Raw genomic sequence first — 25,836 nt, 5'->3', positions numbered from 1 at the left:
TCTTCCCTGGCTATTAATGTCACTTTTATGAAGCAACGAGGAACAAAACACCCCGAGGCACTTAAAACATTTTTTTTTTTTAATATAATACGCGTCTTTTAGGAATGGAAATTTAAAATCACCCGCCTGACAGAGACAGTGAGATACAGACACGTGGGGGCCAGGACAAGAGCCAGGAGGCGGAGCTTCCTCTGGGACAGTCCCCTGCTGCTCTGGCCAAGGCCCTAGTGGCCTTGGGGAGGGCTGCCTGACGGTGCCAGGGTCTGCAGGGAAGGCGACTGGAGCCCCTTGAGCCGCTGGGCTCCCTGCTGGGCGGTTCTGTCTCTTGGGGCTCTTATCTGAGACCTGTTTCATGGGCCTGAGTGTGCAGAGGCTAGCATAGTACAGGTGAGCAGCATCATACAGGACAGTTAATCTCCTATTGGATATGACTGCAGAGACCTGGCCCCCGGGTCTGGACACAAACTTGGCTTCTGTGCAAGCAAGGCAGGCCTTCAGGGACACTTGTGCCCTTGCTCTCATTCCATTCCCAAGGGTGGGAATAGTTTGGCTTAAATGCTACACTGTGTACTTTTGGTCTCACAAAGCAGCAAGCCCAGGATGTGGAACTGGATGTCGTTGGTTCGATTCCTGTTTCTGCCAAGTTTTATGTCTCTGAGCCTGTATTCTGTCTTGGCACTCTGTAGTGTAAGTGCCTAGAAGGATTGCATTTCCCTTCATTATGCAAGGCTCACTTGCTGGGACTGGCTCTGGGGTAAGCAGTGGCTCTTGAGTCTGAGGCTCAGCTTGCCAACTTGCAGGAGTTGAGGGTGGGGGCAGAGGAGGAGAGCCCCAGCGCACGCAGGATCAACATTCCGGCAGTTCTGCACGGTTGTGGCCGGCAGAGGCTACGCCCTGTCATTAGCAGTGGTGTGATTATTCTTCATAATGACCACTGCTCCCGTTCACCATGGCTGAAGCGCTGACTGGGCCACGCCTGGAACCTCACTTGACTCACTTCTCCAACCTCTCACCAGGACAGAGGACCTCTCACCAGGACCCCACGACAGAGGGGCCGGCTCGCCCACTGTACCCAGCAATCCTTGTATATCAGAGGGTATTGCTGGCGCTGATGGGCCAGATAGATGGCCAAGCTCACTGCTAAACCTCAGCCCCCAGAGGAGTGTGAGGAAGGAACCTCAGATCCATCAGTCACTGAGAAACCAGAAAATAGGTGGGCAATGAGGAGAGGCACATGGTTTCCATACGGGCCAGTGAATGGTGCTCAGGGGGCTGGGGGCTGCATGGCAGTGCACCTGTGCTCTGTTTGCACTGTCACATCCCATGTCCCCTGCTTCTGCTGGGCTTAGAAGTGCCCAGTATACTTCCCAGTGTCCCACAGGACAGACCACAGGAGTCAACCTTCTGACTTACTGGATGGCTCTGCCTTTGAGCCAGTGTGGCCAGTGATCATGGCCATCATTCTTACACAGATGTGAGCAATTAGTGGTGTGACCAATGATGGGAGAGCCCATCAGGTGGGCAGTTCTTCAGGCAGACCACATCTGCACAGGGCACAGGATGCAGATCTAGAATGGCCAGCCTGATCTCAGGGACTCTGAGCAGCCCAGGGGAATGCCAGAGGTGATAATGGCCCTGCTGTGTGTGGTGCTGGCTTGAGCATATTTGCCAGGATGGGCTTCATGTGGGAGCTGAATTTTAAAGGGACCACTAGACAACCTGGAGCACTTTTAGTAGAGAGCTGACCAGTTATTTAAGGATTGTGGGTGAGCCTGGGGGCTGGTCCAGGTAGGGGCAGGAGCCATGTACAGGGGGCAGAGCAATGAGGGGTCTTCAGTGAGGCAAGAATACTCCCACAGGCTTCCCAGAGCCGAGCTTCAACAGCTGTACTTCCTGAGGTGGGTCACACACAGCTCTTGTTTTCTCACTCCATTGGAGTTGGGCAGTGTGGGATGGCAGGTCAGCAGGGTGTGGGCGTTTCCAAGTTCAGTTTCCTGGGAATTGCTTTTTGCTGAGAATTGGAATGAAGCCAGGAGCTCTTCCTTCCTGCCTGTCTCCAGGACAGCCCCAACTTATTAGGTTCCTGAAAAATGAGAAGCCCGCTTTTCCTGGGCCTGCAGCCCACTGTGGTAGTCCAGCCTCAAGCTGGCCTGGGCTGTGCTTCTGAGCTCTAGTGGCCCCAGGAAATGCCATCCGTCTCTCCTGTGGTCCTTCCTGGGAGCCCATAGCCTGGGCAGAGCAGTGTTAGACAGCTGGGGCCTGGAGCCTGCAGCTCCCGCCCCTGCCTTGTTCCACAAGGCCATGTTGGGCAGCAGTGAGATCCACATTCAGTCGACAGCTTAAGATAATCACATGTGTGAGGCATTGGGATAATGGCAGCTCAATACGCTGCCACCGTTGCTATAGTGACCAGCCAAGCACTGGTTCCCTCCTTCCCTACCCCACCCCGCTTCCCGCCTCCCCTTTCTTGTTTTCTGGACCTCCTTGTTGTAGGGCTGGCTGGTGGGTGGGGGGATTGAGTTTGGGAAATGGGAAAGAGGAGGAGAGAGGGAGGGGAGGCCCAAGAGGGGCAGCCCATTATATGTTTTTTAAATACCCCAGCTGGAGGTGTTTGAAATCTCCACAGAGACAGAGAGAAATGGTGTCTTAATCCCTAGCTCCCTGTGAATTATTTAAAGGGATCTTGTCAGAAGGATGATTTTGTCACTGTTGCAGTGTCAACAGCAGCAGCAGCTGTCATGCAGGCTGAGGACCCCACTCCAGGCCAGGCCTGGCACACAGTGCTGTGCCGACTGTGGAGGTTCCAGTGGCCTAGGGGCTGTGGATGAGGAGCGCCGTCCTGGGACACAAGACTGCACTGACTCCTTGGCATGCTGGCAGGGACCCGGGCTGACATGTGCCAGCCTGCGAGAAGTGTGCTGTCTGGACCACAAGCTGCAGACTCACTCTCTAGTAGTGGGACTTTGATCAGTGCGAGGATCTCTGTGCAGTGAGGGGTACTCCCTGTGGGCTCACGCAGCCTCCAAGACAGGCACACACAGGGAGAGACACACAGGCACGCACAGGGGTGGACAGAGAGGTAGCAGAGGGGGCTGTGGGTTATCTGCATCGTTGTCCACCTTTCAAGGAAAGAGTAGAAGAGCAAGTGTCTTAGAGGGCCAAGAGCCACTGTAGCTGACCTGTTTAGAGGCACTCTGTGGGGTTAAGTAGCTTGCAGCTTCAGCTCATGTCTGATCCTCACACCCACCTTGCCAGCTAAGTGCTCCCTAGATTACAGAGATAACTGAGGCTTACCAAAGTTTAAAGGCTTGCATCTGGGTCTGGCTTACTTGAGTGCCTGGAGAGGTAACCGTCTTGCTGTTGTTGGGGTGACCATGCTCTTGGTTCTGAGTTTGGCAGGATTCTAGCCATGCTCCTTAACCCTGTCTTTTTCTGTTAAGCTTAGAACTGTCCTTCCTGACCTTTGGCTGTATTCCACCTATTTGCCACATTTCCTGCCCTTCTCCACCATCCATGTGTCCAATAGGATTTCATGGAGCTTTGGTCTTGGAAAGTCTACAATATTCTCATTGTATCTCTTGCCCCTAGGCACGTGCTCTTGAGTGTCCCATGGAGTATGTCCTTGTCATGAATCCGTAGCTCAGGGCATTCGTTGCTTGGTGCTCCTGTGTGGTGGAAGTGCTGCCAAGATGCTGGGCATTCAGGAGTCGTGCACTCTGACGTGGCCACCCCTCTCTGTAGCACATCCCGTGGGAGCATGGCCATGAATGGGAGGCCGTGGGTTTCCTCACACACACGTACATCTGGGAGGTGAGCTGGTGTTGAAGTTCTCCAGGGAGCCATTGAGTCAGTGCTGCCTTGGTTGGTTGGTAAACTAAGTGATAGCTCCCGCTGGGCTTGTAGGAGTTTACACCCCATGGACTGTGTTTTGCATTTCAATTAGCCCTCCAGCTTGTGTTATATCTGAGCCCTTTCAGGCTTGGTCTCCTGTCTATAGTTTTGTCTTTGGGCTCCAGACTGAGCAATGAGGAAGCTTGGTGACGAACAGTTCGAACCCAGCACTGAACCCTTTGCAACCCTCAAGATTTCTGGCCTCTTGTGAGATTCTGCTCAGCCCAAGTGGGCTCCAGCAGAATCCCAACAGGACCTTCCTCTGTAGTAGTGGCAGCTTCTAATTGCAGCAGCTATAACCAGGTGCACACAGCTGAATGGGCCCAAAACCTGTATGCCAAGTCCAGCCGTGTCTCTGGTGGTGAGAATTGGTGGCTGATGGTGGTCAGGGATAGCCTGCACCTGGTGAACTCCCAGTAAACCAATGGGGAACAGAAGTGGGCTGCTGACCATCCACATGGGTCTACAAGGAGAAGGAGTTTGGTCTATCTGTGCTGGCATTCTGCTGACCACAGGGTAGGGTTAGTTATTGAAGCTTGAGATGGTTGCCACACCCGGTGAGTCAGCTCAAGTGGCTCAAGGAGAACGTGGTCCTGATGAAGATGGGTGTGACAGTAATGACAGTCATTGGAGCTCCTAAACAGCTGTCCTGTGCAGGCACGATGTGGATGAGTTTCTGCCAGGATCTTCCGGTGCTGGCAGCACCCTGTAAGGTTATCAAGGCTTTCTGGAGGTGAGGAAACTCAGGAAGTTGTCTCTGGCGGAGGTGGGGTCCCCCTGGGCACCTCAGTGGCCTCCTGTCCTTCCACTTTACCCTTGCTTTTTGTTTTTCTGCAGCCATGCCAGCTTCTTCCAGGCTGCTCAAGGCTCTCCCTGGCGGCCCCTCCTGGAGAGTTAGTTCTTGTGGCTCCCTGTGCCTGGAAGTCCGCTGTCTTAGATCCCCTTCAGCCTGTTGCATGCGTGCCATTCAGATCTCTGCTCAACGGGATGCCTTCCCTGACAGCCTTGTTGCCCATTGATACTGTCCCCTGCGCTCCTTAAAATCCCTGGCTTCTCCATTTGCCTCTGGGTCACACTATTAGTGTGTCAGGCCACTTCATTCATTGCTCCAACACCAGCACCCAGAGTCCTGTGGGTTTATGCTAAGTCCTTTGGATAGAGAATGACGTTTTTCAGATGTTAGCTTATCATGACTCAAGAGTGGTCATCATGGTAATGATATTTGCTCACATCTATCAACTGTGGAATAGGAGCACTTTAGAGTTATGAGAAACTGGTATTGAAATATAAATGTAAAAGTAGCTTTTTGGCCTCATGGTTAAGGTTCCTGGGTCCCACACTGAAGTTCCTGGATTCCTGCCACCTGTGGGAGACTTGCTTGGTGTTTCTGCCTCTTGGCCTTTGCCAAGCCCAGCTCCGAGTTTGTTTCTCTCTTTTATTGTCTCTCCTTTTCTGTCTCTCAAATAAATAATATATTTTTAAAAATGAATGAAGTGAACTGGGTTTGTAGCAAATCCAGGTAGCTGTTATCTTAGTTTACTGGAAGTCCAGCAGCCACTTTGAATGACTGTCTTCCCACCTTGAACGCAGCATTCACAGGACGTGGCCTTCCCACCAGGCCCACCCTTGGAGGCTGCGGTGGCACAGCATCCTGGTTGCCGTTGGTCACTGTAGGAGGTAGAAACGTTGCAGCAGTCCAGACATGGGGCAGTTATCGAAACCCCTTCCCTGCCTCCTCAGAATTCTTGGCACAGCCTCCTAGTCAAATTAGCCCAAATCTTGGCACTTCACTGTTGATCAGTCAGTGCTATTTCTTAGCCTGCTTTATCCATCTCATTCATCAACTCTTTGATTCCAAATGACCTTCATCTACTTCTGAGATGCAAACCCACCTTTGGAGCTGAGGAAGGCTGTGTGGATGCACCTGTAAGTGTAGCCCACGAAGAGGGCCCAGTTCTTAGAGACACATGAGATCTGATAGCCCACTTCTCCCACACGCACGTTTGCACATGCCTACACATACTGATTCACCCTAGCAGCCAGTAGCCAGGCTGCAACTGTGCGTGGGCTCCATCCACATTGCACAGGCACTCTGGGCCACCAGGGGAGCAGACCCAGGAGCCAGGCTTCCTAGAGGGGCACCATCCACATTGCACAGGCACTCTGGGCCACCAGGGGAACAGACCCAGGAGTTTGGTGTCCTATAACAAGACTTAGCAAAGGTAGATTTGGGGCAAACCTAGAAGTGTCTTTCCCATACATCAAAGTCCTGGTCTGAAGACCTGAATAAGTATTTCTTATGTCTGTCACTGTTTTCTTTATTGTGCTTATCTCAAGGACAGGGGATCTATTTGCATCAATAATGCTGCCCTTTCAAAGGCTGTTAATATTCTGTAGGTCATGCAAGGCTGATTTATTTTTTCTTTTCGCAGACAGGCTTATCTGGTGGCCTGCAAGAAATCTCCAGTGAAGGACCAGGGGGCTGAGGAAACAGAGAGGTTAAGGAACAGATCAGAGCCGTGCTCATAACTTCAGTCTTGCAGCAATATTTAAGGCTAGGTACTGGAAATATGGATAGGTATTCATACTTAGTCGCAGCCTCCTAGGGGCAGGTCCACACGGGAGAGGTAGATTTGTATATAGGAACGTGGAGAGGCAGAAGTTAAGAAGCCTTGTTGGGAGAGTCACCACAGAGGGAACAGAAGTTAATGGGGAAAGGAGAGGGAGAACTGGGAAGAGAAGCACAAAGGACATGGTAGCTAATCCTGTGTGAAGGGGAGCAGAACAAAGGAAGAGGGCATGGAGGGGACTGCATCCTAGACATCCAGCATGGGGAAGGAACTGGGTGGTCAGGCAGAAGTGAGGTGCAGCAGGCCTTCAAATTCCTTGTCTTCCTCTGGAGGCATCTGGTAAAATAGCCAGGGAGGGAGAGGTGAGGTTAAGTTGATGTAGCCCGTGGTGACCGAAGCCTTATATGTTGATGGTCATTCTTCAAGATAAAAATAAATGAGACACAAATTCACCGATGATGGAGGCTTGACTGAAGGAAGTGTATTGCCTTGTACCAGTGTTGTGACGCTAATTGCGTGAGAAATTTCACTTGTTGGAATGAATTAATAAAGCAGTCAAAACACACAGTTCCCTGTCCTCAAGGAGCTCACAGGCTGGTAGCAGAAACCAAAGTCGCAGTTACGGAGCAATTAAAGAACAGTTCAGAGTGTGTGTTATCCAATGCTAAATTGTGTGGAATAAACTCAATCAGGGCTTAAGCATTCAGAGAAGCAGTAGCGGAATATAAGCTGGGAAATTATGAAGAAATCATGGCAGAAACAGCAGGAAAGGGTTGGCCCTGCCATGGACCAGCTCTCTGGCTTTGGGCTAGCCATTGAACATCTCTGGACCTCGGTCTGCCTGTTGATTGACAAAAGGTCTTGGTCAGCATCATCTACAATGGCTTCTGGCTGTGCCTGCTGTTCTCTGGCTCTGAGTCTTTGCAGTCATTCTTCCAGGATGAGGATGGGACAGATTCAGAAAGTATATATTTTTTTGTAAAGATTTATTTATTTGACAGAGTTACAGAAAGAGGGAGAGATATCTTCCAGCCACTGGCTCATCCCCCAGGGGCGGCAAGGGTCAGCACTGGGCCAGGCTGGAGCCAGGAGCCAGGAGCTTCTTCCAGGTTTTCCACATGGGTGAAAGTGACTGAAAACTTGGGCCTTCTTCCACTGCCTTTCTCAGGCCATTATCATGGCATGGCTTGAAAGTGGAACACCCAAGGCATGAGCTGGAGCCCTTGTGGGAATCTGGCAGTGCAGGTGGCAGCTAAGCTACAGCGTGCTACACTACAGTTAGCAAATCAAGTGTTAGCAATATCAAGAGGCAGAAGGAGGCCTGGTTTCCATGTGTAGAGAAGTAAAAGGGTGGCCTAGGCTTGGGCCCTTGGTGTCCCTGCCTGGCCCATTCCCAGGATTCTGACCAAACAGCAGACTGGGGCCTTAGTCCTGGAGTGAAGTTAATCGCAGCCCCTAGCAGTGGTCCTGGTGCCTTTTTTGTTTTTTAAAGACTTACTTATTTTAATTGCAAAGTCAGAGATATGGAGAGGTGGAGAGACAGAGAGGAAGATCTTCCGTTAGTTGATTCACTGCCCAAGTGACCACAATGGCCAGTTGCGCCAATCTGAACTCAGGAACCAGGAGCCTCTTCTGGGTTTCCCATGCAGTTGCAGAGTTCCAAGGCTTTGAGCCGTCGTTGACTGTTTTCCCAGGCCACAAGTAGGAAGCTGGATGGGAAACAGGGCTGTCGGGATTAGAACCAGTGCCTATATGGGATCCCAGTGCATTCAAGGTGTGGACTTTAGCTGTTAGACTGTTGCACTGGGTTTGGTCCTGGGGTCTTGAGAGGCCAGATAGGAGGAATATTTTTCTAGAAAGAAGCACACAGTGTGGCAATGAGTTGGTTATGTAAGAAATCATGGCTGCTTTTGGACTAAAAATTCAGTGTCCCTGGCATGGCATCCTGTCTTTGGACTACCTTCATGCTACCTCTCACACTGTCACACTCAGTGTTAGGGATTCTTCCTTGGCCACCTGTCCCTCTCTGGGTGCCACCTCTGTCCCAGCTTAGGCCTCATTTGTTCATCCACAAACAAACTTGATTGTGTGGCTACCTGGCACCCTAGAAGGATGAGAAGGACGTCATTGGTATAGGGGATGGCACGGGGGCATGAAGTTTCCATGACATCCAAACTATGACAGGCCAGGTCGACACTGAAAGGGGTTGAAGACGTTCAAACTGAACTAAATGGTAAAGATTTTGTTTTGTTTTGTTTTGTTTGTTGCTCTTTTTTTTTAAAAGCTGTATTTAAGTATTATTTACCTGCTGTCGGTTGACACATTTTTAAGAATGTGGTTCAATGATTTTTAGTAAATTGGCTGTAACCATCACCACAATCCCATTCAGAAGGTTCTCTTCATCTCTCTTATGTCCATTTGTTGTCACCCTCCCTATCCTGCCCCCAGCTCTGGACAATGTTCCTGTCTCGTGTTTGCCTCTTCTGAACATTCGGTGTGTGTACACCATGCGTCACACAGCTTCCTTTGCTTAGTATCTTTCAGAGGCACATCCATGGTGCGTACATAACAGCACTTCATTGTTTCATTCTTGTGGTCACCACTGGATGGGCAGGTACAAAAGGCCTTGGGGACCATGTTGAAGAATCCAGTAGAGCCTTCCAGCCATAGTCAGACCAGCATGCTGCAAGCAGGAAACCCACTCCACCAGTAAAGATGCCCAGGAAAGATGTCAGATCTGTTTTTCTGAAATCATTTCAGACTGAGTCCCCATTGCTGAAAATTTCAATCTCAGCAAATGGCACTTCTTCCACCATTACAGTGCAAAGCTCCCAGAAAACTCTGAGAATCACCCTGCATCGTTGCCATCGTCTGTTCCCCTAAGGCCTCACCGTTTCCAGGTGTGTTGGGCCTGAAGGAAGCTCTTGAGCTGGTGGTGACTACATTGAATAACTTTGTGTGTACCTGACTGCATATTTTGAACTGTAGCTGAAGGGACATCCTCTGAGTGAGACTGTTGGGTCAAGTGTATCCACTGTGGTGATCTTGAGAAATAAAACAATTTCCATAGAAATTATTTCAGTGCACTCTCTATTCAGCTATACATCAGAATTTTTATCTCCCACACTGTATCCAACAGTGTAATAATAAATGCTATTCTTTGACCACTCTAAGTTTCACAGCATGACTAATTATCATTTTTATCATAATCAGGAATATTAACCATTTTTCTACATTGACAAACTGTATCTGTTTCTTTAACAGTGAGCAGTTTATCTTTTTTCCATTCTATTTTATTATAGATTCTCTTTTATTAAGGAAATTGAGATTTTATCTATAACAAGTTAAAATACTTTTTTTCATTAAACTTCTCTATGTGTTTTTACTCTGCTTCTGTCTGTTGCTGACAGGCCATGTATAGAGCTGAATTCATCATTCTGTTCATTTTTAAGTAGATTTGTTCATTTATTTGAAAGGCAAAGTGACGAGAGGAGAGGGAAAGACAGAGAGTGGTGTTTCATTTGTTGGTTCACCACTCAAATAACCACAGCAAAAGGTGCAGGACCAGGCCTGACCCGGGAGGCTGGAACTCCATCCGAGTCCCCTGTGTGGGTGGACCATCTCCTGCTGCTTTCCCAGGCACATTAGCAGGGAGCTGGGTTGGAAGTGGAGCAGCCAGGACTTGAGCCTGCCTTTCTTTGGGGTGTCAGCTTAATCTGGCTTAAACTGCTGTGCCACATGCTGGTCCCTGGATCTATCAGCTTATGGCTTCTGGATTAAATGTCACAATCAGTGTAACAGATTGTCTCCATGGCTTCTCTAGTAATTTTTAGGGTTCATTTTTAATGCTTGAATCTTTGACTCACTGGGAATTTACCCTGGTCAGGTGTGATGTGTGGATGCAGTTCTGATTTTGCCAGAGAGCTACCCAGTTATCACAACAATTTTTAAAAATGATTTGCCTTTGCCCATTGCTTTGAGTTTTGGCCCACATTTCCCTGTTGAGGGAAACCACGGGGTTGGCCTCACACTTCCATCCATAGACTTGGGCACTGGTGCCCTTTCCCCCACATTGTTTCCAAGCCTTGATATTATATCTGTTTAATTTTTTGCCAATCTGATAAGCCAGTTCTGGGGTTTAGCTGTTGTTCCTAATGGGAGGAGATAATTACCGGGAGGAGCACAGGAGGCAATTTGTCAGATGCCTAGAAGTGGAAGGGCTGTTGAATAGAGCTGATCTGCAGGAAGCCGACTTGGGGGCAGACAGTGTGCACCTGCCAGCTCAGGCTTTGGGTCCAAGGGTCTGTCCCTGAGCAGGAAGCTGGGCTGCCCTAGGGAAGTATGCTCAAGGCTGATCAAGAAAGGGAGGGGAGGGAGCTTATGTTGGGGAATCAGCATTCCCAAGGTCTGGGAAGCTGGAAGCCTGGCTGGAAGGAGTGTTGAGGGGACGCACGGCCCCAAGGTCTGGGCAGCTTCCCCCTCACTGTGCTCAGAGAGTGCCTGGAGCTGCTTGCCCAAAGTGTCTTTGCACCTCCCACCAGTCTGGTCCAATCCACCACAGCCTCCTACCTGGACCACTGCAGTGACTTCCTGCCCAGTGAGCTCCAGCTGCTCTCCTGCCTGGTGTCTGTCGGCCCATGTTTGTCCTCCCAAGGAGTCATCAGACTGAAATCCAGACTCCTGCCCTCACTCCCTCTCTCCCTCTCAGTCATATTCCTGACTTTTCCCGCCACAGGCCCTTTGCACTTGCTGCCCATGGACACGTGTACTCTGTCCCTCCCGGCATGTTCTGGGTAGCAGGTACACCCCTTCTCTTTGCCTCCCATTGCCGTGATAAGCACGGCTGCGGATGTCTAGTGACTTTAATCACCATGTTCTAATTAGGGATTACAAGCTTCCCAGTGCGGTATCCCTGGTGGTTAGTAGAATGCCTAGCATAGATCTGGGGTGCCCTAACTACCTTCTGGCTGACGAATGAGGGAGGTTGAGCCCTAAAGTGCTGAGGCTGATTCTGAGCATCATCAATGAATGACAGTGCGTGTCCCTCCCTGCTGGCAGTGCCGTCCACCCTCATCCCGTCAACCCCCATCTTCTTTTTCTTGACAGCCCCACCCCAGCAGCCATGTGCTCAGAAGAACGCTTCCATCTCTCCTGGCCCACCCCATCACTGTATTCTCCTGCTAGAGTAGCACCTGCTCACGGGAGAGGCAGGAAAATGGGGCTGGGGGTGACAGGGTGGCTAAATGCGAGAGACGCTGTGACAGTCTTCTGTGAATACCAGGAAGCTCTTTTCCTTTCTTCCACCTCCTTCCCTTTGAATACACAGCTGCACTCCCCCTAATTTGCTTTGATCGCTCCCCGAGGAGCTGTCACAGAATCAATTAGGTCTGTAGAATTTTAACGGCTCGAGGTCAGCCAGGATGATTCCTCATTTTACAGATGAGAAAACTGAGGCTCGGAGAGGTTAATGCTGGAAACAATTACCTGCGATGGGTCTTGTAATACTCATCAGTGTCATTTGCGGAGATGAATGTTCTCTGTGTGGCAGCTCGGCGAGTGGAAATGCTTGTCGTATGTATTTCCTGGGCAGACGATTGCTCACAGGATGAGTTTCCTGTCCGGGAGTGGCGGCTGACAGACTCGCGTTTAGTCGTGGGTGGTTCTGCCTCTGAGCTTCACCACCCATCCTCAGCCCAGAGGCCTTATGTTTGTGTCCAGTCTCAGCTGGAACGCTGGTTCCAGGAGATCTGCTGTGTTTAAACAAGTGCAGAAAAGCCAGTCCCCCAGTCAGAAGTCACAGGGTCAGCTTGGAAAATATGGCTGTACACAGCTTCAGGAAGGGAGGGCGTGCTGCATTTCCAATGGGAAACACTGTTGGCCACTTCTTTGCTTTGCTTTCTGGTCCCTGCAAAACCCAGGCAGGCAGAACGGAGCCTGGGCACATGCATTTCAATAGAACATTGCCCTGTCTTGAAGAAGGAAGAAAGTGTAGTCCCTTTACATTTAGAGAATCAATAAGAAATTAAGCAACTTGCAGGAGAGGTGTGACAGCGGGAATTTATGTTCTCCACAAGCCACATAGAATTGAGATCTCATTTCCCTGGGGCTCCTGAGGTGGAGGCTTGGGAGCAGAGCCCCTGGTGCCCTGCGGAGCACAGTGTGCTGCACAAGGCCTGGGTGGAAGCTACGATGCAGGCAGAATGTCACAGGGGATTGCCCTGCTTCCAGGAAGTCTGTTCTTATAGCGGGACCCCAGTAATGCAAAAGCACAAAGTGGGGTGCCAGCTGGGTCTGGGGAGCGTACCCTGGCAGCCAGCTGTTTCCCAGAGTTGGAATCGCTCAGGCACAGAACACGAAGGGTGCGAGGTGGAAGGTGCAGTGGGGGAGTGCTCCTGGAAGTGGAAACAGACTAGTCTGTGGCCATCACAGCAGGTCAGGTAAAGCAGGGAGAGCCGTGAGGGACTGTGATGGTGATCCGGGATCAAGCGCTTTGTGGGCAGGAAGCAGGATGGCCCGTGTGCCTGCCGTTGAACTTGCCCAGAGATCATGCAGGAAGCTTTGACGTCAGGGTGAGGAGGGAACAGGCTCTCTGGAAATGCTGACAGGAGCAGCTGCCTGAAGGCCTAGCTAAATGACAGGTCAGGTGTGTCCTTGGGAGTGGCATGAAGGAGGTCCTCTCGCAGGTCTGCAGGTGGCAGGCCCGAGCTTCCCTTGCTCAGCGGTGCACCTTGCTCACACATGTCCTTGCTCCAGCTTAAAGGGCAGCCGCCTCTGTCCTCCTGCCTCCACTGTTGTAATGTGTTTTCCTTATACTCACAATTGGGTTCTAGTTCCTTTCGTGAAGAATCAGGTTCATCTGTGGAAGCTCTGTACTATGTATCATGAACAATGAATTCAGTGTTTGAACAAAGGGATATGATTTGGCTACCTTGAGCACAACTACACAGGAGTAAAGGTCTTCATCTATTATATTTTCTCGTCTCATTTGATTTGTGCATGTAGAACATACCCTTAGCTTTCATTCTTGGCAGCAGCCTCAGTGCTGGACACCAGGATCCTAAGAGCTCCAAAACATGGGTGGCTGTTTGCTTCACTCTCTGTGGGCTCACCCCATGAAGAGCCATAATGGCCTAGGCTGGGCTATGCCATAGTGTGCAACAAAGCACTCCATCTGGCTTTCCTGCTAGGGAGGCAGGGCCACAAGTACTCGGTCTGCCTTCTACTGCCTTCCCAGGTGCATCAGCAGGGAGCCACATTGGAAGTAGAGCAGCCAGGACTTGGACCAGTGCTACAGTGTGGGAGGCCAGCCTTTCGGGCAGTGGCTTTAACCTGCTATGCATGACATAGCTGCCTTGGCAGTTCTTCTTCACCTTTGTACAGAACTTTTCCATGTAGACTCTTCCCCTGCTTCCCACCCATTCCCATATGCTGATATTGGATGAGCTTCTGCAGGTTCTGGTAGCTTTCCATTGCCATTCCAAGTACTTCTGCTCTAGCTCTTTTCTGCTTACCACCACATGGCTTGGGGGCAGAGCAGGGAGGACAGATTGCAGACTGAGGGATCTCCTTTCATAGAAAACTTGAAGATAACAATATGGAGTTTTCCAAGTTGCTGGAACGACTGAGAAGTATTACTTCCAACTGTGTTCTTCGAGGACAACAGGGCTGCTAAAGGTGGTGGTGGTGGGGGATGCCCTTGTTACAGGGTGAATTCATTAACTACTCCCCTTCCCCAACTGATGCCCCCTGACATGCCCCTCTGAGGCATCTTTGCGTAAAATTTGCCAACAGTGGAGCCTAATGTTCTCCATTAAGGGTCTCTCTTAGCAGCTCTCTGACTAGCGTTTCGCAGGAGAGTGAGGTTTGAGACTAAAGTTGAAACTGGAAGTGTATTGAGAAATCTGGAAAAACTTTACACTCACATGCTTTTCAGAGATGCTTTTCAGAGTTTACCATCATAAAGCAAACGGATTTATAGGTGGGGCTTTCCAAGATGGTGATGTCACACCAGGGGGCCCTCGTCCATGCAGTGGCTGTTGAGAATAGAGGCTGGGCCTTCCATCACACCTGCTGACAGCTGTAGCTTGTCACCATGGCGGTCCTGAGCCTTGACCACAGCATGAGAGCTGGGGGTCAGGTTAAAGGGGTGCTCTAGTGTGAAGTCTTCGGTGATGGGATGAGCTGCAGAGAGGTGAAGGGGGCTTGTGAAATCAGCTTAGGGCTGGAGACACACATTTCTCAGGTCAAACACCTGGACTGCATTGAGGTGCGGTGGCTTCCAGCTGCAGGATTTTCAGCTGCTCTGCTTCTTGCTGTCTCCTCACTTCCCCCACTTTTTTTGTGTCTTTGTGGCCTGCGTGGTTCAGTGGGAAGAAGTCAGTGGCTACGATGAGAACCTGAACACCATCCGCACGTACCAGGTCTGCAACGTCTTCGAGCCCAACCAGAACAACTGGCTACTCACCACCTACATCAACCGTCGCGGCGCCCACCGCATTTACGCAGAGATGCGCTTCACCGTGAGGGACTGCAGTAGCCTCCCCAACGTCCCCGGCTCCTGCAAGGAGACCTTCAACTTGTACTACTATGAGACGGACTCTGTCATCGCCACCAAGAAGTCGGCCTTCTGGTCTGAAGCCCCCTACCTCAAAGTTGACACCATAGCTGCGGATGAGAGCTTCTCCCAGGTGGACTTTGGCGGGAGGCTAATGAAGGTAAACACGGAAGTCAGGAGCTTCGGGCCTCTCACTCGGAATGGCTTTTACCTCGCTTTCCAGGACTACGGAGCCTGCATGTCTCTGCTTTCTGTCCGTGTCTTCTTTAAAAAGTGCCCCAGTATTGTGCAAAACTTTGCCGTGTTCCCGGAGACTATGACGGGGGCAGAGAGCACGTCCCTGGTCATCGCGCGAGGCACATGCATCCCCAATGCCGAGGAAGTGGACGTGCCCATCAAGCTCTACTGTAACGGGGATGGGGAGTGGATGGTGCCCATCGGGCGCTGCACCTGCAAGCCCGGCTATGAGCCTGAGAACAGCGTGGCGTGCAAGGGTAAGTCCTCATGGCCCTCGGCGGCCCCTGCAAGGTCTCCTGCCTTCAGCTCTGGGTCCTGCAGGAGCTGAAGGAGGCTGGTGGCTTAATGAGAAAGCCCTGCAGAGCTGCTGTTCCCTGTGCTGGGCCTGGTGAATTTCCCCTTGTATCCAACCGGGCTGTTCATATTCATGCTGGGAGGAAGAGATGGGGAGAATTATAATCAGTGGAAAATCACTTAATAACCACTCAGTGATATTTAGTTTGAGGACACAAACATAATCTTTCCCCTTTCTCTCTCTCTCCCTTTTCTCTCTCCCTTTCTCTCTCTCTCTCACACACACACACACACACACACACACACCCCTACTTCCTACATCTAGCCTTAAGCTCAAGCTCTGGAGCTTGGAGAATTTGGGTTGTCATGGACAATTCACTCAAGGGTAATGGAGAAGTGACTGAATTTAGAAAATATTTTCGTTCACTTCAGTCCAGATCCCACAGCATTCAGCTTGGTACAGAAACCATGTAGCTCATTAACTCAAAGCTTTGTGGCTTGGCTGTCTTTCTCCAGGGGCTCAGTGCCAGCCCTGGAAGGAGCTGAAGTTGTTGAAGGGGGAGAGGGACTATGTCCTGTCTTGTGTTGCCTTTGGCTTCTGAAGATGCAGAGCAATTGGAAACTTTGCAACATGGATGCAGTAGGGGTGCCACTGTGCTCTCATTGGCCCCAGAGACCGTGTATGAGGAGTTGATGTGCTGGCTTGGCTGTAGGCTCGGTCTGTTGTAGGGTCACCAGAGCGTGTGCAGGCCTTACCACCTGGGTATGACCTAAGTCATGTAAGTTGACAACACGGGAGTCCTGGAGTGGCAAAGAGAAGAGGATGGCCTTCCCTGATTGGATTTTGCCAGTGGCCTTGCTTGGGAGGAAGTCAGCCGTGGTCTCCATGTTGACCCTGACATTCGCTGGGGGACCAGGGGCTTTGGAGTTGGGAGTTTCTTTGGGCCCCCTTTCCTCCACTGTGAGCCTCCTGCCTCTGTGCTCTCTGCTCAGAACTGGAGCAGCTGGTGTTTGTTTGGCTCTTGACTTCCCTGCTCCCCGGACACCTACTGGCAAGATGCCTGCATGGGGATACCCATGCCTATGGGCTCTGCTATCCTGTAGGCTCTGGGAATGGCTGAGACCCTGGACACTTCCAGGGATTTCTAAAGCCTGCTGAGAGGCAGGGCTGGGTCTTTGCGTCCTTATTGAATTTCCTGGTTATGGTGCTGCGCAGAGGGACCCGGTGATGAGTCAGTGTAGAGAGGTTTCTAGCTGCCTAGCCTGGTTCCACAGTGTATCTCTTTGATAGGGCAAGGGGCGGGGGTGCTTTGGTACTTGTTGGGGTTCAGAGTGAGGACCAGGGCACCAGACTGAGTTCTTAAATGTGCAGGTGCAAAAGCTGCCAAGCATGCTTATGGCAGCACACAGGCCATTTCTCTGGGCTTCCAAGGGCTACCACACTACACTTGCTGGCCCGGACCCTCATGCTTTTCTCATTATTTCCTGAGCAGAATGGCAGGAGCCAGAGCAAGCATTGATTGGTTCTGATTTAATTGGGACTCCGGGAATAGGCTTTTCCTTTCCGTGGGGTAATTGGAACTTTCTCTTTTTGAGGATGCGGGGGTGGGGGTGGAGTTGACTGCTGTCAGTACCCCATGTCAGTAAAGCTGGAAGGGCTTTCAGCAGCAGAGGTGGGTGACCAATGTTTAAAATCCAGGTGGATTATTTGCCTTCTCTGGACCCAGCTGTGACCTTGTCCTGGGCTTCGGTGGGCATCCCTGATATCTGAAAAGTGAGGGGAATGGATGCCTGGGGCAGCTGAGTTTGGTGAGTACAGGTTCAGGAGGCCTTGCGGTTCCTGTGATTCGGTGATCCAGGGGAGAGGGCCGGGGGGCTGCTGTTTCCCCTCTTTGTCAAGAACATAAAGATGTATCTCCTGCACTCTGCTGTCTGTCTGAACTGGACCACATGGCCCAGGGCCCACAGAGTTCTGCCTTGGGGGACCCCATTGCATGCAAGACCATCTTGGTGGGTGTGGGCACAAGTGACTGGTCCCCATGGTGAGTCTTCTAAGGAGGGTCACTGTTTGGAATATTATGCCATGCTGTAGGGTGGGCATGATGCCCCATTCACCATAGTAGCCCTGGGGTGAACTTCTCAGTGCATGCAGTGAGAATGGCAGATGGCAGGAAGTTTGTGGGCGAGAAATGGAGACCCTCCAGTAGCCACTGCTGCCCAGCACAGCCCTGAGAATTCACGTTCCCGGGCGAGGCAGGGTGAACCTGGCTGCTGTCGTTCATGCTGGCTTGTTGCTCCACTCTCTTTTCTTCTCTGGACTTTGCCGATGTCTGTTCTGTAGGCAGGTGGGAGGAGGAGCCTGCCTGCCTCCGGTTACCTGCCCTTTTCCGGAAGGATGGTGTCTCAGGCAGGGCGGGAGCCTGGCTTCCAGGGCTTTCCGCTTGTCTCTGCTGTCAAAACCGTGATGGCCGGCCAGCAGCTCAGTGGTGCAGAGGCACCTGGAGACCAATTAGGCAGCCCAGCTGGGCAGGAGAGTCATCCTGGCCTAGAGCCATTCCTGCTGTGAGAAGGGAGGCTGGGGAGAAGGGGAGCTGGGAGGCGAGGAGGGAGAAAACCATGGGCAGAACCTGTGCATTAGGAGGTGCAGCGAGTGGCTGGCGTGCTTTCTGAAGGGCTGTTGGGCTTAAAGGCCACCTTCCGGCTCTGCACACACACTGGAGCCATTAGGAAGAGGCATGCTGACGGCCTTGCTGCCTTGGCCAGGTACTCTCAAGGCATCAGCCGTAGGTCCCTCTGAGAGGATTCCTTGCAAGAAAAGGCTCACAAACCCCAGCTGCAAGATCTGCATTCATAGTATCATGCATTTGTGAAAAATCCTAAATTTGTCTCCCCTTGTGCCCTTCCCTGCTCAGGTGGGTGGCTATGGCAGCTCTCTCCAGGAGGGCTCATGGAACCTGTAGAGGCCGAGGCTGGGCTCTCAGCAACCTCTCTGTGTGCTGCAAAGTGGTAAATGTTGTACCAGCTGAGAGTAGACTGGGCGTGAGGGAACAACATTGGCGAGGGAGAAGCCAGGCAAGGTGTTCTCTTTGCCCAGCTGTTTGAGACATGGTGCAGCTTGCCAAACAGATGCCTCTGGCTGCCGTGGACAGTGAGCCCCTAGCTGGCACACAGTGCCCCTGTAGGACTTTCTTGCTCTTGAGTATCCCCTGAGGGCCTGGCTTCTCCACCTGGTCACAGTTCCTGCAGTTTCCAGGAGCCTCACTCACCTACCTCTGCAGCCACGGTGGGGACAATGGCAATGACAATGCTGTAACTGATTCTTCTCTACTCCTGTCCTTGACCCTGACCCTGCACCACTATGGATAGCACTGCTGACTCATGTTGTGCAGAGCATCACTGCCTTGAATAGTGGCTCTGTCTTTGTGAAGGCTGGACAGTTAGACGTGGTGTTGCACTCCTGCTGGGGGAATCCAGGGAAGGTTCTAGGCAGGGGAGGAGGGACAGGGAGCTTAAGGAAGACTGTGGGGGGATGCAGGGAAAGACAGTGCATCATCCGCTGGCTTACTCAGAACACCAAGGGTGCCACTGATGACCACATGGTGTGGTCAAACCTACAGGTCTCCTGTTGTCGCTGCTTGGGCCAAGGATGCAAGTCCTGTAACTGGGGAGCCATGTGGCATTGTCACAGCTTTCGCAGTACTGGCTGAAGGCCGGTTATCGGCACATCTGCTTCCCTGTCTGGTATCTGTCCGGCTGCCTGCCCATGTGGGCCCAAGCCCCTGAGCTAGGCCTGGCAGCTCCACAGTGCTGTCCTGGACACTTCCCTGCCATCTCCCAGCAGACCGTCTCTTCCTCTGGAGCTGCTTCTTCACTCCTCTCTCCCCTCTCCAAGTAGAGTTTTTTTTTTTTTTTTCTTGGTAATTTCCTACCTACACGTAAATTCCTTCACGCCTGGAAACTCAAGGGACGTTTTGAACCTTTCAGCGGTTTCAGTGCCTTTGTCAACTTGAGCAGCTGAGATGAGCCATTTTATAAGCCTGGGGGAGTTGGGACGAAAAATCTGCGGATTCTAAGGTGGAGAAAAATGCATCTAATTTACCTTCTCTTGGAAACAGGCCTATTCCAGGGTCTATTTCCATCTCCCAGAGGGTTGCAGGTCCCAGCCCAGGGCTCATCTCTTCTTGAAATGTTGAAAGGGAAAGCGAAGGCCAGTAGCTCATGGGAGAATGTGTGTGTGTGTACACGTGTGTGCGCATACGCTCACATGCATGTATATGCTGCCCTTCAGCGATTGGCTGGCGAGTAAGAGGAAAGCCACAGCCCTCCCCTGAAGCCCCAGGGAGACCAGCTCTGCTGAGGGCCAAGGGAAGCCAGGGTCATTAACACTGCAGCCCTGTAAGATGAGCTTCATAATAAGATTTCCCAACAGGCTACTTCATCTAGAAACCTCCCGGGTCTCCTCTGCTTCCTGTGGTGGCCCGGCCCAGTGCCCTCCAGAGAGGAATCAGATGTAATTGGCTGAGTGTAATGGGCTGTGACGCCGACATGAGCAACACCAAGCTAAGCTAGAGGGATGCTCGACCACAGCATGGGCGCCAGCGAGCCATGCTCTGGGAGTGGCAGGGGTTCCAAATCTGACTGTGCTTGCTGCAGTCCCTCTTGCCTCGGAAAAACTCCCGTTCCACCATTGTTGACAAAGCCCTTGCAACTGCCCTGGGTCAGCACTAGGGACCCTGAGTATGGTGGGGCAACGTTCCATGTGTATGAGCTGCCCAGGTTTGCCTTGACAGTCTCCCATGATTTGGTAAAGCTGTGTTGTTAAGAGAGATGGCTGAGGCCATGTATGGGAAGAACCACAAGGCTAGGGGTCCAGCGGTGGCCCCAGTATCACTGTGTACTTCACCAAGACCTCTGGTGAGTGGAGGGGAAGGGTCCATTCAGAACATCCCCACCTCCAGCGTGCTGTTCTGACTGCCCCCATGTTTCCAAGGAGAGGGGCTGCCAGAACGTGTTTCTGGGCTGTAGTGTGGAAAGCTACAGCTGCTTAATGTTTGAGTCAGAATTTGAAGCCAGATCTGAGGAGGCCATGGCTTGCCTCTGCTTTTGGATGAAACTCTGTTGGAATGAGCCATCCTTACAAACACAGCATGTGTCTTCCAGGGGATCAAATCTTCCCATGAATCCTCGGTATGAGTCTGCTTTCTCTGGCGTCCAGGCACAGCTCCCTGGAGCTGGACGTCAGCACAGGGCTGCCCCTTACAGTCACCATCTTCTTGATGGGCTCTTGGAAGCAGCAGCGTGCCTCCTGAGAGCTGCCATGTGCTTCTGTGAGCCATTCCGATAGGTCACAGTGTCTGGGCAGGCCACCTTGACCTTGCCGAGTGAAAGGCTTCATGCTGACAGAGCAGGGTTAGAGGGCAGGTTAGGGACCTTTCCTGGCTCTCCCGCAGGCATGTGGGACTCCAGCATGGGCCCTTGAGGGCTGAACTGTAGCTCGGTCTCACTCATAACCAACCTCTGTCTAATAGTGTGTTTGTGAGAAAGTCACGCAACACCACAGCCTGGGTGTTCTATGGCAAGTCCAAGGCCAGGGCTGTCACGGACAGAGGAAGAGATCAAGACAGATGACAGACAACCAGAGAGAGTTCTTCAGTATGGTGATTCACTTTCTAAAAGGCTGTAACTACCCTGGCTGGGCCAGCCTGAGGCCGGAAGGGACCCCATGTTGAAGGGCAAAGAGATCCATCTTCAACACTGGTAAAGCACCCGAAACACGTTCTGTGTGGTTGGCGGGGCACTGGCTGTGGTATTGAAGGGCACCTTGCCCTCCCTGGGGGAGATGCTCTGCCTTTAGCTGTTCTGTCTACACTTTCCTTACTGGCTGGGCTAAGAGCTTGAGTATCAATCATCTAGCAAGGCAGTTGGTTCTCCCACTTTTGTTTCAAGGACTACTTGATGATGCTGGGGAGGTAGGGTCGGAAATGTGATCTAGTACTGAGAAGTCTGCTGGGGTCTGCTTTGGGTTTCTGGAGCTACCCCTAACTGTCCTTGTTGTGTGCCTGCCCAGCCACCCAGCTGCAGGGTGAGTCTGAGCAGCTGTGGATGGTCCTGGACTTATGCTCTCATGTGTGGATGGCAAGGGAGGCCATGGGCAGACCATCTCAGCCATAGCAGGTCCCTGGAGAGGTTGATGAGGGGAAGGAAGTCCCGAAGAGAGCCTTGGGCTTCATGGAAGTTCAACGACAGCATGGATCAGCCCCAGCGGTAGCAAGGTTTTCCACTGAAGGTAAGACTTAGTTCATTGAGAGGGATGGAAGGAAATGTGCCTTTTGGTGTCTAGATTGTCCCTGGCCTCTGCCTGGAGCAGCCTGCTGATTCCAGGAGCTTCTGAGGCCAATACATCAGTGGTCAGGACTGGTATTACTCGTCTTTGGGTATGGCCCGTGGAACTCTGCTCTGGTCATCTCCTTGAGGGTCTTGGCATGTCTGACCTTTCCATTCCTCCCTCCAGTTGGAGTTTACTCTTTAGATCATTTGAGCTGGATGGTTCCTCTGTTCATTATTTCTTTGGGTGGTTTAAGCTGTCTGTGTTACCATAACAAAAATAATGAATCAAGACTCTTACGAAAGAAAGAGATTGAATAGTCCTTAGTTTTAGAGGTTCAAGGGTGTGAGACTGGCATCAGCTCACCTCTGGTGAGAAACTTCTTGGTTGGGGGTGAAGTCTGAGCAGTGATCCTTTCTACTGGCAAGGGGAACTGCAGGGAAGGTGCTGCACCTGCCACCCACATCACTTTCTTCCTCTCAGAGCTCCAGGCCAGAGATGCATCTCTGCTGCCTGCCCTGTGCCATCTGTCTCCTGAAAACCAAGTCAGACTGCAACAACAATTGCAGAAGGGGATGGAACATCAGGGAAGAGGAATGATGCTGCCTGGTGGTGTGGGGGAAGACCTCCCAGCTGTGATGGGTGAGGGGAGCACCTAAGAAGCTGGGTGGTGACAGAGCCTGAGGCACATGCTCTTGGAGGTGAGGATGGCAGAGCCAGATGGAGGCAGTACCAGGACGGCAGCGGTCTCGCCTGTCTGTTGTCCAATAGCGTGACACGTTGTACACAAACAGAACGGTCCCAAACCCATGTGCTAGGAAGCTTTTTCCCTAAAAGTTGGTGAGTCTGCCTCAGTTTGACAGGGGACATAAGGTCAGTGCAACGTGTGTGTTTCAAGTGGGAAATGACAATCTGCTCGTTGCACGAGATGGATAGAGCTTCTCGTTGAGACTGTATGCAAAATGCAAGGGCTCTGCCAAATCATGGACTTGGCAAAAACTTGTCCGTTCTGGGAATTAGGCGAGTGCAGAGCTTGCACTTGGCTTCTGTGTCTGTCACACACAGCACCACTTCCATGCCAGTGTGGGCACCGGTGAATGGGCTTTTCTTCCCTTGCTTGTTCTTTGTCTTTTTCCTCTGAATCTTTGGGCACAGCCTTTCCTCTGTTTTCCTTTTTCTTCCTACGTTGATTTGAGTCTCTTGGGTGTCTTCTTTCTGGACTCGATTTGAAAAGAGAGAAGAGAAAAGCATTTCATTGGTAGAATTTTAATAAGTAGATGGCTATTTCCATCCATTGTTCTCAGCTTTATTTTTTTCTTCTAGGAAACCATCTAGATGCAAATGACAATGAAAAATGGATTGTTTCATATAGCAAAACACAGGAAATCAATGTTTATCATTGAAGTCAACTGTAAATATTATGAATGATTTTGTCATTGAAATTATTAACATGTATGCACACATTTTGATCATAAGATCATTCATTAGGAAGCACAGTTGCTTTTTCTTTCCCAGTGTCTTTGTGAAAAAAAAAATACTGTTTGTCTATCATTTGTGTTTGTAGAGCTTCCTTTGGCTTTTCTGGCCCATTCTCAGTTACTGTTGGCTCACAGGCCTGCTTTTTTTTGCTCACTTTCTTCCTAGCAGCATAGGCTTCTTTTTATCTAAGTGAAAGGGAGAGAGCCTGAGAGAGATCTTGGCATCCATTAGGTCACTCCCCAAATGCCCACAACAGCCAGGGATGGACCAGGCTGAAGCCAAGAGCTGGAACTCCGTCAGGGTCTCCGATGTAGATAGCAGGAACCTCACTACCTGGACCATCACCTGCTGCCTCCCGGGCTGTGCACCAAGAAACTGAACGAAATCGGGACTTGAACACCAGCATTCCAGTACGGGAGGCAGGCACCAGACTGTAACGTCTTCGCAAATTGTTCATCGCCACTGCAAGTTGAGAACTTGCAGCCAGAGCCGTTCGTGTTGACTTCAATGTTCCCAATCAGGCAGAGACCCTCTGCCCCTGTGGGTGTCCCTGGGATTGCCCTTGGGATCCCCTGTGTGCACTGTATACACAATGGCTTGGGGAGGGTGTTTTTTCTCTGGGCCTGGATCCTTCCTGCTTTCTCTGACCCTCGTCGTTGGCATGCTGAGCACTGCTTCGTGCCTCAGTGTGAGTTAACACTGTTCGGGTGGCGGCACAGCAGTCCCTGGCCCCTTCCTCAGGACTTGCCATGGATCTGTGGGTTATCAGTGTGCAGAGACTCTGGGCACTCACAGGCCAGGGTCTTCATACCCACACTTCTTCCAGATCTGAGTAGAGGGGGTGACCAGGGGTGCCTATCCCCAGATACCCTCACACGTAGGTGGCCTCTGCCCCCATGGGACCAGGCTTTTCCAGGCCATTCACTCATGGTCAGCCTCCTTCCCTGTGTCCATGGCTGCTCGCTGGTCACAAAGGGCTCTGTCTACAGACATCGTGTGCTGTTTGCCAACATGGCTGGCCGGGCACGCACAGGGCCGTGGGAGAGGCCATTTGCTCTTTCCTTTCACACGTACCTTCGCTTCCTCCTCTCTCACTCCTTCCCAATACTCTGCTTTTGAATGTGAATACAAAAATTACAAAATGTGTGTGTGTGTATAAAGCAGTTGCTGATTAGAGCCGGTGAATGCCAATGAACCCAGAGGTGGGGACACACCATAGGGCCAGCCCCTACCTTTAGCCCCCGGCCCCATGCAAGTTACCCAGTTTTTAAGATCCAGAGAGGAAGGGATCAGGAGGGCCCCTGAAGGGGCTGCAGAGGCATATTTGGACAGATAAGCAACAAAGGTCCTTCTTCAGAGTGGCAAACAGAGGTTTTGTCTTAACCTGTTGTCATCAGCGCAGAGGAAACCAGGAACGACAGAGGGTTTCTACTGAACCTCGCAGAACCCCCACCTACCCTCACTCTTCTGGTCTTATTCACTCCCTCAATAGCCCAGGACACAATAGGCTCTGTCTGGGACACAGCTGACTGGGTCCTTTCCTTGCTGATCTTTGTCTTGGCTGACAAGGAGTGGGTAGGCGGTAGCCTCCCTTCCCAGGCAGGGCTGGCTTCCCCATGCATGAGGGCCTGCCCCTACAGGGGCCGTGGAGATACGAGGGAATCTGGCTTGGAAAATACTACCTGACACATCCAAATCTTGTTTCAGGGACTTTTATTTTCCACTTGATGCTGTCAGTTTTTTTTTTTTTCCCTCATGTGTGCCCCCTGCCACCTTTCTTGCCTGGAGCTTGCCAGGGCTGGGTGCCTGTAGGGGCTGCACTGGCCTCATTCTGGCTCACAGAAAATTCTGGAAGCACCTGCATGGCTCTTCTGCCACACTTATATTAGCCAGGCTTGTTCTGAAGATCTGCAGATTCCAGAGGACCAAAATTCTGGAGGAGGAGGTGTCAGGTCCCTCTGGGAGACCTGCCATCCCCAGAGATGCATTTTATCCTGACATATGGTAAATGGCTCACAAGAAAGACATCTTTAAAAGGCTTGGGTTTTATTTCTTTGAAAGTCACAATGATGCAGAGAGGGAAGGGCAGAGAGAACAAGATTTGTCTGCTGATTCACTTCTCAAATTCCTGCAGCAGCACAGGCTGGTCTAGGCTAAAGCTGGGAACCAGGAACCCCATCGGAGTTTTCCATACTAGAGGCAGTGACCATCCTCTGCTGCTCTCCCAGGTGTGTTAATGGGGAGCCAGGTCAGAGGCAGAGTAGTTGGAGCTCAAGACCAGCCCTCTAATATGAGGCATTGGAAGTAGCAACTTAATATGATGTACCACAATGGCAGGCCTTATGCACAAAGAATTTAATGGAGAGTTTCTGATTTCTTGAACATGTGGTAACTACGACAGTGGGAGCCACATCCTGATATATATAGGGGGCGACAGCTGGTCATGGAGGAAGAAAGAAAAGGAGATGGTTCCCTGAAGGAGAGCA

General features: G+C 51.3%; 1 protein-coding gene across 1 annotated transcript in view; it reads left to right on the top strand.

Moving 5' to 3' along the window:
- EPHB1 (EPH receptor B1) overlaps positions 1-25,836 on the top strand; it is a 348,433-nt gene that overhangs the window by 101,077 nt on the left and 221,520 nt on the right. The window contains exon 3 of the mRNA XM_040965142.1: positions 14,828-15,509. Within this exon, the coding sequence (XP_040821076.1) occupies positions 14,828-15,509 (682 nt within the window). The remainder of the gene's footprint in view (positions 1-14,827; positions 15,510-25,836) is intronic.

This window comes from Ochotona curzoniae, unplaced genomic scaffold (genome assembly GCF_017591425.1).
Source record: "Ochotona curzoniae isolate NIBS_2020 unplaced genomic scaffold, NIBS_Ocur_1.0 contig_1302, whole genome shotgun sequence".
Taxonomy (NCBI): domain Eukaryota; kingdom Metazoa; phylum Chordata; class Mammalia; order Lagomorpha; family Ochotonidae; genus Ochotona; species Ochotona curzoniae.
The sequence above is the reverse complement of the archived record's forward strand: the minus strand, read 5'-3'. Positions and strand labels throughout refer to the sequence as shown.